Raw genomic sequence first — 13,377 nt, 5'->3', positions numbered from 1 at the left:
TAGCAACACAGCAACGGAGAAAATGGGCTTTTCTAAGACCCCTCTCAGACGCATATTGTCTGCCCGGCTATCAAGGTATAATTAGACACTTGATTGCTTCCTAAACTGAAGGGGTTAACTTACATCACTGTTGCGACAAAATCACTTGTGACTGAAATTGAAATCTTAAGACGACTTAGAGATTATAGATAAGGGTTTAATGTATTTATACAATTTTTATTAATAAAGTACATAGAACATAGGTTTAGTTTATAAAAATAAACATGGCTTTGATCTTAATTCTTTTTCGAAATTCGTCCAGATCTTTTGGAGGGATGTTAATGTTTAGTGTATTTCACGTTCACATCCTAATTGTGGTTATCTTGATAATGTAGTTGTAATTAAATTTAATACTTAGCTTTTTGTAATGTATTCAAACTGTTAATGGGGTTATCCCGTATATTGAATAAATAAAAGTAATGTAAATTTAATCCGAATGATATTTTGCTTATCTTTATCCAATATTTATACATACATACAAAGGAAGGTAAGAAAACAGAAGATAGAAAAAAATCTAGAAGAATTAAATCCTTATTTTATTTAATTCGATTAATTGTACTACTGAAATATATTTCTTGAGTAGTAAGAAATTTGATAAATTAATTATTCAAACTGAAGACATGTTAGGAATTCTTTGAATTAAGAGTTTAACTTAATCATGTGTAGCGCACCATCTAGTAGGCAATAGAGCAACTGTAATAAAATTGGAATTTAATAAAAATCATGTCTCCATGAGAATCCTTCCTAAACTAATCCATACCAAGCAAAACTCCCAAATATCAATAATTTGGTTAAGGATTTATGCCATTAAACCGTTGTTATTCTTTGGTGGCATGTCAAAATCAATCCCCAGCTTAAAATGTATCGTTTACCAAAATTCCAATATAAGCTCTACAATAATAATAGTCACCAATTTCGTGTTTCTTAAGCATCCAATTTCACCTAGTTATTAATATTAATTGATTTTGCCGCAACATCGATTGAGGCGAACCCTCTCAGTTTTGAAAGCAATTAACTATCTAATTATACCTTTATGTAGCTTCGTAGACAATGCGTCTCAGAGAAGTTTGGAACCCCTATATATTTTCTTTTTTGCTATACGTAACAATAATTAAATTTGTGATTTGTAGGTTGAGTCGTTTAATTTAATGAGTTTCAAGTTTTTATTGATTTTGTATATTTAATATAGTGATTTTTAGTTTAGTACTGATTCTCGCATAATTTAAATTCATATGTCCCACATTTATTTATTATTTATATTTAGTTGTACATTGTTATACTCGCGTTATATGTAAAGGAATCTGTTTAATAATGCCTTAATAGCGCAGTATAATACATTTTAGTTCATTTTCATTTTTTTTTATTCCATCTGATTGAACAACTCTCTTATAATACATTAAGTTAAAAAGGATGGCAAATATTATTTCCTGTGTTTGATTGCAGAGATTTTTCTAAATACCCGGCGTATACACTTATAGGAATCTAGAAGGAAGAAAACTAACAGAACTATATTGAAAAAAAAATTTATTGACGTGTGCAATTTTTGCTACTTAATTTTCCTATTATTTAATTAAAATAACACCATATTCTATTTTACCATACAACAATATGTTTTTGAAAAATTATCCTTAAATATAATTAAAAAAAAAGTAAATTTTAAAATTACCTCATAATTATTTGGGGTAAATAAAGTAAATATTTTGTATAATTTTTTAATAACAATGAAAATATAATTAAGTTTTTTAGTTCTTAGTTATTTGTGACCAAAATAAGAGTTTCAATTAAGTTTAGTTAGAAGCGCATAGCATCTATCCTTGAAACTAAGAGCACCGGGGTCTATTTCATTAAGTTCAGAGATCAACGATACAACAAAATGTATGTATCTTTTAAATATAATATGATTACGTAACAATTTACGATATATATATATAGTTATTAAAATCATTGACATGCATGATATTTTCCTATCAAAAACAAAAATTAAAAAAAAAATAGAAAATCTAGGAACATAGCTGAATAAAGTCTCCAAAAAAACATTTCTTTAAAATTACAGATTTAGGTAATATTTTGTCTGCTTCAAGAATAGATACCCAAATCTAACCATAATGTATGGCTTTATTTAGCCTTAAAAAAAACATAACAATGTATAAAGTGAATGAAAATCAAAGAAAGAAGTTTAAATTTAAAACAGGCTTAGCGCTACAAGATTTATACGGACAAGGCAAGGTTACAATAAGTTGCTATTTACAATTGCCCGCTGAGCGCTTTACAATATAATAATTTAACTTAACCTAAGCATTATAGCCTAATTCTAAATTAAAGATAGACTTACTAATTAGATAAATACAACCTATGATAATCGTTTGCCCCGAATGCACAATTACATTTCGGACATTTCCTCTGCCGCGTTTCGTATCGCGTTTTGAGACAATCGTAACAGAACACGTGGAAACATTTGGACAAGACCGCGTCTTTTCTTTTAACTTTACATGAGGGACACGTCAAGGTCTCCTTGTACTCTCTGATCTCTTCCATCATGACTTCATCCAAAGTGGTTCCCGCCAATTCCATCTTCTTCATTCTTTCTGCCTTGCGTTTTAGTTGGGCAATCTCTTCTTGAAGGCGTTTTGTCTTATAAGCTTCTGCTTCCAGCGATGAAGTCTTCTCTGCTACTACTTGCTGGGCTTCCTTCATTTGGGAATGGTACTTTTCTGTCAGAAATATTTTGGGTTAAAGTATTAAATAATAATAGCAATTGCCTTTTATTTGAATTTTGAAATTTTTCAAAACATTGCTAATGAATAACGAGATGTAAAAAATGTGATCATAAACCATTTTAATTATAATTTTGTGATTTTTCACAAATTCTTTTAAATAGAAGAAACATTTTTTTATATAGCTCAAAAACTTGCTGTAAGGATAAAAGAATGCCCTCAGTCTAAGATACAGCTAAATTTATGAAAATGGTTATTTATAAATGATTATGCAAAGTTCCGAATCAATAGAACTAACCACTAAAAAGTTTTTTCAAAAAAAGATCAATCAAATGTAATTTCCGACTATTCGTAGTTGATTTACCACTTTTAGTCCTTATTTAGTGCGGAAAAATTGACTAACCTAAATGAAGCTTTAAGTCCGCAGCCGACTGTGCCGACTCTATAGCTTTTCTTTTGTGCATTTCCATAGCTTGTTGTCTAAGTTGCAGTTCCTTCTCTACTGTCGTTAATGTGTTTTGCAATATGCGCTCTTTTTCTTCCAGTTTTCTTACTACTAAGTTCGCACTGTCTACTTGCGCTGTCAATGTTGTCACCTGGAAAAAAACAAACTTTAAAAGACTCAAATTACCAATATCTTTAAAGAAATCAGAAGAATCATATCAATGACGTTTTATCAATTAAAATGTTTAAACATCTTAATATGCACTTCAATGAAAATTAAAACCTAATATACCACTTAACATATTCAGTACATTTCAAAATTATCCTTATTCACTAAAACATTCTAATGACCTAAAAATTCGAATTCATAAATATTTGAACAAACCTGGTCTTTCAAAACATCCTTTTCTTCTCGAGCTAGTTTATGTAATTGGTTAGACTTAATTCGTTCAGACATTAGTTTAAAATTAGCGTCATCCTTTTCTCTTAATTGCTGAATCAGTCTCGAATTTTGTTCCTATAATAAAAAAAAATTAACTATATTGTAATGAATTATTTCTTGTGACCTCAGTTTGCTTATTTTTTTTTGTTTTGTTGGATATAGGCCAAAAAACTACTTCAGATGATGAATTATTTATTTTTGTAGACGTTTCGATCTAGCGATTGTCCAAATTCGTATTCCAAGGTAGATAGTTATAAGAAAAATATTAGAACACGAAGAAACCTATAAATCCTTGTAATTATTATGGTTTTACAAATATTATTAACGAAGACGATCTACAATATATAGTTCTGAAGATCTCCTAGGTATCGAAATATCGACAAAAATATATAATTGATAATCTGAAGTAGTTTTTTTGACCTATATTGTAACGTTTTCTTATGTCATCTTCACTAATTGCTACATTATTATTTTTGACTTACTTGCATGTCTTCAAACGCTTGTCCCGTAACTTCCATTTCATTTAGCAAAGCTTCTTCTTCATGTGAACCTACGAAAGGTCTCATAGGGTGCACTACTCCACCAGGCCAATTCCCATCTACTGGCTTTTGCAATGCCACCTGCTTTTGTAACTCAAACTTTTGTTCCTCTAATTGTTTGATTCTTTTAATTGCCTCATCTTCGGCTAGTTTGCGTTTATCGTCCCGTTTATTTTCCTAAATTACGACAAGAGATTTACTTACTATTTGACGATCAAAAGGTCGTTAGTCTTACCTGCATTTTTTTCATTGTTTGTCTCATTTCCTCTAAATCTGTTCGCAACTTTTTTTCGGCCGCCATTAGTTGCACTTTATCCCTTTGTTCTTTGCTTACGCCTTTATACATGTCAAGTAATAACTTCATTTCTTTTTGCTCATTTAAAGCTTTCCTAAAATAATATTATATTTTTTAAAGATATCAGAAATATATTAAATTAAATGATTAAAAAAAAAATAGTGTTTCCAAAATGTTGTACCTTGGCAATTAAGAAATGTTTAATATTCTGTACATCGCTGGCGTATCTGAATAATATATACCGAAATAATTAATATTCAGCTTAATAATTAAAACTAAATTCAGGGATATTTATCCTCCCTATTCTTGAAAAATTTAGTTTCAAAACAGAAAACCTATAATAATTAATTTATACAAGATTTAACAAAAAACCTAAACTGAAAATACCACTTACTTCAGTTGATTTTTCAAGTCTCTAACAATTTCGCTTTCTGCAATTTTCGCCTCCTTAATTCTTTGACTTTCGCGTTCTTTTTCTGTTTTGATCTGCTGTTCCCTTTTAACTACGTTTTTTTCTTGTTTGACATCTTTTTTATCGCCTGATGGTCCCACTTGGCTCTTTTCACCATCAGCGTTCTCTGGTGAACTCTAATAATTATTTAGCTTTATAATAATATTGGGATTTAAATAAAAAAATCAAGTAATGCAACAGACTTTTGACAAATAAAGTTAGGTATCAAAAATGATTCAGGTAGGTTAGTTTTAAAACCATTGATTAAAATAATCGAAGTTGATAACTGGACTGACAAAATAATTTGGAGATTTCCATGTAGATGTGAAATTATTCATTAAATATAAATTTAAAAGTTCACAATGCTTCACAGTGAACTTTACGTACCTCAAGTTCTTCACTTTCTTTTTTAACATCTGCGGTCATCTGTTCTTCTTTTACTTGACTTCCTCCTAAACAATAGAAGAAAACATTAAATCAGGCATAATCTATTTAGAGTTTTGCTGCTCTTTATAATTTCTAGAAGATGCTATTAACTTAAAATATATTTTACAAAATTAGATCTTAAAAAACTAAAGTCTTAACTGTTAGAGAAAAAAACGTGTATTTGACCGATTTTGTTAAAATATGTGTTTGTGTATGATATATGCTATGGTTTCAGTTTTCCATTTTAATCATTCAGCCATTTAAAAAAATATTAAAGTACCTCTTCTAGAAGCTCTTTTATTAGCAGCTAAGAAAAATCACAGTAATTAAAAGTCGATTCAGATAAATGTTAACTGTTACCTTCTTCTTTGATATCTTGTTCTTCCTTGATTTCTTCTTTTTTAATACAATCTTTCGACTCGCTCTGATGTAAACCTGGTTTTTGGGCAAGCTTTTGCTGCAGTTCTTCAATTTCTTTCCGCATTTTCGGTATTTCAATGTTAGCATCCTTATATTTCCGTTTATACCTATGAACTTCGCCTAAAAATTCATGATTCGAGATTTATTAAATAAACGACATAACAAAACTTAAGAAAATTAAATTTTTGATGATTCTTGTTAAGTACCTTTTAATTGTTGAGTGTTGTTTTGCAAAGATGTAATTAAATGTCTCATTTCTCTATTAATAGGACCAGTTTGCTCATTAGCAGCCAAATTCTGTTCAAACTCTATTCGTAACATTTCATACTCCTTTCTTAATTGTGCTAAGAAGTCTTCCAGTTGCATAACTTCTTGTCGCAGCTTCTTTTGAGCAATAAGTTCTTCGCTCTATAAATAAAATGCGATAATTTATTTTAAAAAAATATATATAAAATTAAAAATACCTACTTCCATCATTTCAATATTTCTTAAATGGGCATTTTTACTAGATTGCAACTGCTGTCTAGCTTCATCTAGCTGAGTCTTCAGCTGCATCGATTCATTGTATAATACAGAAAATTGAGACTGAAGGCATTTATATTCGGTTGTCTCAACTATAACGCTTTCCGGCAACTGACGAATCTGCAATGGATAACGTGAATCTATAGCGAATTATGATTTTTTCTGAAATAATATTATTCAACAAAAAGCACATTACTATATATTTTAATTATAGTAGCCCTGTGCTGTACATCTTACTTACATCCATTTTCAACTTCTCCACCTCCTTTAATGTATCCCGGTGTGTTTGGTTTAGTTTGTCAAGCTCTTGTAACCTATTATTTGCCAATTCTTTCCATTCTTCCACTTCTTTCATTAAGTCCTCAAGTTTAGCCTAAAAGCTTTTTTGTGTAAGAATTTATTCCATTCCACTTTAAATTAGGTTTGGTTTTGAAGTGGATAGACGTTGGAGACAAAACTTACCTGAGAAACATTGTTATGTACAACCTGCTTTTTGTTATTTTGATTATTTTGGTCCTTTTCTGGATCGCCATGTAACTGGTGATAAGCTTTGATCTTTTCAACAGCCTCAGCCAAATGCGTTTCTAGCTTATCATTCCTATTTCTAACTTTCTCTAATTCATACTGCAAGTCATCAATTTGATTCTTTAATTCTGCATTTTCCGTTTCTTTTGCCGTCAACGAATCTTGGTATTCGGCTACTTTTAAACTATTCGTGTGGTATTTTTCATGCAAGGATGTGTGGAGAGCTTGCAAGTTCCGGTTTTCTGCTTGAAGTTCGATGTTGGTTTGACGGATAGCTTCATCAACTGATGGCGCATCTTCTAGAAGGATATTGACCCAAATAGAACAATTAAAAATATAGAAAAGAAAAATAGTGCAATTGAAATTGTTGATTATATTAACCAGTGAAAACAACAAAATCAGTAAATTTTAGTTCTTATAAGCAATTTCTAATTGTTACTTACGTCCTTCCAGCTCTCCTTTTAGTGCCAGAGTAATTTTTTCATTTCTCTGCATCAACCTATCAAAGGCCTGGATAACTTTGGCGACTGCTCGCCTAGAAACTTGCACCCGATTGGCTAATTTGTCATTTAGTTCATCTTTATCCCAAGTAGATAACTGCATCAGAAATGAGGTTGTCGCCTCATTTTCATCTAAAAAATTAATGATTTTTTTAATAACTATAGAATAATATGCAAATATTTAATCCTATGGTCCCAACGTAAAAGTTATACTTACTTTTATTTTCAGATTCATCAGCTGTCTCTGCATCAAACCTTTGAAGCAATATCCTAATATCTTCATTGAGCTGATTCCAATATCTGTTTACAACATTAAGCATAGCATCATCTTGAGTTTGCCGTTTTTCTAACTGTTCAATTCTTTGCCTTAACTCTTGCTCTGTTCTGCATCTTTGCTCGATTCTCTAAAATGTGCAAATAAAATTTACTTTCTTACTTCCGTTTTTCTCTTACGGCCATTTTTTTATTTATAGTACCTGTGCAAGTTTTTTATTTTGGAACTGTAGCACTTTAATGTCCATCTCCTCAAGAGTTGATACTGGACCTATTAGGTGGGGCTCAAAGTGTATTTTCTTAATGGGGGGTTGGTTTCCCCCCAGGTCCTCTGCATGTCTTTTCGACATTTTAGTTGTTTCTTTGTCAGCAGCTGCTAAGAAAGAGGAAAATAAATAAGAGGCAAAAACATACACAACAGATGGAAATGCCCTATAAGGACAGTTATATTTTAAATAATAATAATAGGTTTTGCCTGTTTCCCAATCAATGTTCTCAATCAAGACCTTTACCAATAATAAAATTATATCAGAGTAGTGAAGTGAATTTATTTTTTTTAAAAATATATATTTTGACATTTATACATTTTAATCATACCTGAAATTATAAACCCAACCCAACTTTTCTTACAACCACACTTAAAATTATGGGAAAATAGGATCTAGTTTTGACACCAAGATGTGAGGAAACATTCCTATGTTCCATCATTTTACAATAATGAAAAAATTTATTGCTGTATTTTATTTATTATTTTCTCAGAATTCTTTGTCTGATGCTTTTATAGTTGGGTTGGACTGGGATGGGTTGTGTTTATATTTTCAGGTCTATTAAAAATGTATAAATATCAAAATCAATTTTTTATATTTTTCTATGAATTTTCCAAATTTTCTTCAAAAACAAATTGAACTTGTAAATTTGCTCTTCCACCATCGGAAATATTGTTTATCGGAACAACATTTCAAGTTTTAAGTCAATAATTTTAACTGCGAATTTCAGAAAAGTTGCCAAACTAGACCTATACCAAATTATTATTGAAATAATATAATAATTTAAAAAGTGGTATAATTCTGGATATGTAGTCAAATTAAGCAATTAAAATGAGGAAATCGAGTCCTTGTTTGTATGCATAGGATTTGGAAATAGGAAAAATATCATTGCTCCTCTATGGTACTTTTCCCCTAAATATTCTCCTGTAAAGTATATCATCTGCGGTGATGATTTGGAGAGACTGGCCGAAGAGTACCCTGAATGCCAATTATTTATCATGGATGATTTTAATATTCCTCACAGTGACTGGACTGATGAACAATTTGAATCAGCTTCTAACACAGCAACATGAAATTAGGTGCAATCTATGCATATTGGGTCAAGTTTGTGCTCATGTCAACCATGCATCTCTAATGCATCTAATACAACTGAATCAATGTTGGATTTATTGCAGTCCAATGAGGTCACTGGTCAGGAAGTTAGCGACCCTTTGCTGCAAGTTGATGGTCATCACCCTCCTTTGTGTTTTTCCATATAATGTGCCCTAACTGACAAATCTGTTCAATTATATCTGGTTATTACAGGGATTTTAACTCTGCTGACTGGGAAGGAATTTTAGATTTCATGTCACATTTTGATTGGGATAAATTAATTGGGGACTGTTAGATAAATCTTTGAAAAATATGTTAAATATATTTTATGAAGTTTTGTATATGACTATACAAAAAAATACCTGAATTGGCTTTTGCCTGAACTAAAAGAGAGACTGTCAAAAAAATAATTTCCACATTTTTAGCAGAACTGTAAAATTCTAAAAAAACCGTCTTCCTATAACCAAAATGTTCTTTTCACTGAGCAATCACTCAAGCATAATCTGAAAGATTTTTGTAAATTCATAAAACCAAAGGGTTTTTCAATCTGTTTGCTAGCTATTTTTCTGAAATAAATAATAAGTCAATGTCAAACGCAAATCAAAATTTCTGTTCTCAATCTCAATATCCCCAGTTTAAACTTATCCATTTCAGATGTCTATTCTGGGCTGAGTGATTTGGATGCTTCTATAGATCTTGGGCCTGATGGCTCTTAGTTTTTTTTGAAAAGATGTAGCTTTATAATATATAGGTAGACCATTGTTTACAATAATCACTTTATCCTTGAAATCTGGGGTTTTTCCTATATTTTGGAAATAGTTTTATCACACAAATTTTAAACTCTGGCAAAAACACCAAGGTTAAAAATTATAGGCCAATGAGCATTATCACTGTTGTCCCCAAGCTATTCAAAAAGCTTGTACTTGTCATACAGTATGTACTGATTTCTCAAGCTTTTGATAGTGTAAATCATGCTCTTTTATTAAATAAATTATCTCAGTTTGCCTTTAGTGGATCCTCATACAATTGGCTTGAAAGCTACTTAACTAATTGTAAGCAGAATGTGAGGGTGTGTAATTACAACTCTAATAAGATCTCACATATTTCCAGTGTTTTTAAACCCTTGTGACCACCTTATTAAAGTACAGCATGATTTTGAGCGGTTTGTTGCATGGTGTAAAATTAACTGTATGGACCTGAATATTGGAAAATGTCATTAAATAATTTATAGTCAAAGTGTTAACTCTCTTAGTTATATTTATTCTATTAAATGTACCCCTTTGGGAGTTGTCACTAGTTATCTCCACTCCTATTAGACTATTATTTTTTATTTATTAGAGATCATATTGTCCTCTCATGTTATGTCAGCTGCATCCAAGTCTCTACAGATCATCAAGAGATGCATCAGAGATTTTCAAGATATAAATTCCATAAAACTCCTTTACTGACTCTGGCTCATCCTCACCTTGAATATGGGTCCTGTGTAAGGTCAACACATTAAAAGAACCTCATGCAAATCATTGAACAAGTCCATGGGCACAAGTTTTTAAGGTATATTGCTTTTAAGAGTAATATTTTTTTACCTATAGTTTATGAAGAATTTGAAAGTGAACTAAATCTTCTTAGTCTTCAAACTTGTTGAAGACATCATGATTTGACTATGATGTCCCACTCCAATAAAGCAGATAAGTAGTTTTTTTTAATGTCCTCTCTAAAACAAAATATGGATGCAGTTGTTTTGTCACTAGAGTCAGCAAACTGGCTAACCATTGGAAGAAATCAGTTTTTGAGGCAGTTAAAAAGCAATGTGATATACATTTTCTATTAGGCTTCATTGAGCTGTTATCTTTTGCCTTTTGTTGTTTAGATTGTCTTATGAGTCTCTTCTATAGTGAATTAAAATGTAACATTTATATTCCTTGTTCTAGTATTGTTATAAAATGTTAAGGGTTAAGTTAGGTTAATTCACTTTTATTCTTACCTTATTGTTATCTATTAGGCTTACTCTCCATTGATTAATAAATAAATAAATAAGAACAAATGTACAAAAATATACAAATTACTAAAACTGTTAGTGAAATTTCTAAGGAGGCAGGTTTCTACAAAAGTACATTGCAACAAGAAAGGAAATAAAGGCGAGATTCTGTTTTTGTACAACATTGCGTCGAACATGAACAGAATTGGAAAATGGGGAAAATAAAAATCATTTACTATGCTGTTAGTATGTTCCCAAATTTAAATACTTGAATAGGGTCAGAAAATATTTTGGAAAGCAAACAATACTAATGATTTTTTGAATTTGCAATTCTATACTACAATGTCACCTGTGGCTAATGAGTAAACAAACTGGTGTTGAAAGAATCAACATAATTTCTGGACTATGTTGTTATTGGCAAACACAATAATTAGTATCAGACCTTAGCTCCTTACCAGTTCAGTATAATTTTTGGATCTCAGTCGAGTAACAGTTACTTCAAGTGTTGTTATGAATCATTGCATGTTATCCTGACCTGTAATATTAAGATATATATAGTATAATGACAATAAAAATTAGAAAATAAGGATGAACTAAGCAATTTATCCAGCCAACAATTTAATGTATGAGAAAACAACCCTTTTCTCCCCAACATCTTAACAAAACATTTTCCTACCACATACGTTTTAGAGGCCTCTTGGATTTATTTCATAACAATTTTTAAAACTAAATCTTAATACTTTTTGCTTGTTCAATTGTCGGAATGTTTCCATATAAAGTAAAATAAAATAAAATAAAATAATTAATAAACACAAGTTGAATAAAAAGCCCAGCAGTCAGCACTCATTTTGCTCAAGTCAAACCCATCCACCGTCAACACTGTCACTTGTCCAATGTCAGCAAATGACAATGACTGGCTGCTTAAAGTGCTTTCACAGTGGACAGCTTTTCAATTGCGACAGCGCTATTAGGATTCAATCAGCTACGGTATGGTCCAGTATCCAGTTCTGGAGTAGAACCTCAGCTACTACAATTGCTTCTTGATTTGGACTGAAAATAAATATGGATAAAATAGGCGACTAAGTGAAGTAATCCATCGAAGAACATCATGTTTTCCAGAGCTGCTGATCCAGTTTAAAAACTCGGGCAAAAGATCTCTTACATCCATGACAATTTATTATTGCAAGATTTACCATTTTTTACAAAAGAAGAAGAATAATCCTAATAAGTACAACAAGAAGTAAATAGTCCTGAAAACAACATGATGAGATATGTCTTAATTTAAATTGACTCACATTAAACAATATGACTAATAACCTAGATAAAGTTCTTCTGAATCTAGACATTGACATTAAAATCATCTATTTCCTAACTAATAGAATTTAACAATCCAAGAGATCTATCTATGGGAGAATGCTTCCCATAATTTGTCAAGTGATGTGTGAAAAATAGATTTGAGTGACGCAGGGATCGATTTGAAGCGTTTCATTAAATTTGAGACAATGGTTGAGGACAATCCGATTTTCCATTAATTAATTTGAAAATAAAACAAAAATCTATGACTACCCGTCTATGTTCCAAGCTATCCAGCTCAAGAATATTTAACATATTTTAAAATTAAATGAGTCTTGTTCCTACCAGTTGTTATTTGTGTCCCACAGGGGTAGCATTTTGGGGCCACTGTTATTTGTTATATTTTTGATAGCATCTTGGACGAATTTCCTGGCAACCATATAGCTGCGTTTGCAGATGATGTTGTTATATCAACGTCGAGTGGTGACTTAGAGGAACTATCTAGAGGTTCAACCGGGGTAGTTGACCGAATGATAAGTATCAGTAGCAGGAACAGCCTAGTGCTTAATGAGTCAAAAACTGAAATGATATTTTTTAGTCTTACCGATTTGAATAAAAGCTTGCTTGTTAAAATGCATAACAAAACCATAGAGCAAAATAAGGTCGTCAAGTACTTACTACTACTAGTACTAGTAGATATGGTTTTAAAGAAATTATCAATTTATGCCTATGTGATCTGGCAGTTACGTAATAAAATCGATATTGGCCTGATACTTCTTTATTACTATGGTTATGTCCAGTCATGTTTGTCTTATGGCATAACTGTTCTAGAAGTGGTGAAGTTCTAACGGGCCAGAAAAAAATAATTAGAACTATTTTATTTAAGCCTTATACATTTTCTTGTAGAACACTCTTTCCAGACTTGAAAATTACGCCATTTCCTTGTCTATTTATTTTCAACTCGGTCATGCATATAAAGCGTAACCTGTCTGATTATTCTTTGTTCAGAAGATTTGGATTAACCCATACATAAATTAACGAAAGTGGCAAACAGCCGAGTAGTTTTACCAATTAAATTATACAATAATCTTCCCATTGAAATAAAAAAATTGAGAAGGTTAATAATTTCTTTTATACGGTAACAGAATATTTAAATTGCAG

General features: G+C 31.0%; 1 protein-coding gene across 5 annotated transcripts; it reads right to left on the bottom strand.

The window, feature by feature from the left end:
- Positions 1–1,546: 1,546 nt before the first annotated feature.
- LOC126748882 (E3 ubiquitin-protein ligase Bre1) lies at positions 1,547–11,788 on the bottom strand. Of its 5 annotated transcripts, none has more exons than XM_050458409.1 (17): positions 11,600–11,788; positions 11,379–11,458; positions 7,794–7,966; positions 7,535–7,721; positions 7,261–7,449; positions 6,755–7,116; positions 6,534–6,665; positions 6,239–6,412; positions 5,977–6,178; positions 5,711–5,890; positions 5,312–5,376; positions 4,868–5,061; positions 4,414–4,567; positions 4,122–4,355; positions 3,583–3,714; positions 3,157–3,349; positions 1,547–2,750 (listed from the first exon to the last, which is right to left on the bottom strand). In XM_050458409.1, the coding sequence occupies exons 3-17, from the start codon at positions 7,938–7,940 to the stop codon at positions 2,371–2,373; spliced, it is 2,925 nt and encodes a 974-aa protein (XP_050314366.1). In that variant the 5' UTR covers positions 7,941–7,966; positions 11,379–11,458; positions 11,600–11,788; the 3' UTR covers positions 1,547–2,370. The 5 variants fall into 5 exon arrangements, with proteins under 5 accessions (XP_050314366.1, XP_050314365.1, XP_050314364.1 ...); XM_050458408.1 differs by having other exon boundaries at positions 7,794–7,963; XM_050458407.1 differs by having other exon boundaries at positions 11,607–11,788.
- Between the last annotated feature and the right edge of the window lie 1,589 nt (positions 11,789–13,377).

This window comes from Anthonomus grandis, chromosome 22 (assembly GCF_022605725.1).
Source record: "Anthonomus grandis grandis chromosome 22, icAntGran1.3, whole genome shotgun sequence".
NCBI lineage: Eukaryota > Metazoa > Arthropoda > Insecta > Coleoptera > Curculionidae > Anthonomus > Anthonomus grandis.
This window is presented reverse-complemented; position numbering and strand designations above follow the sequence as displayed.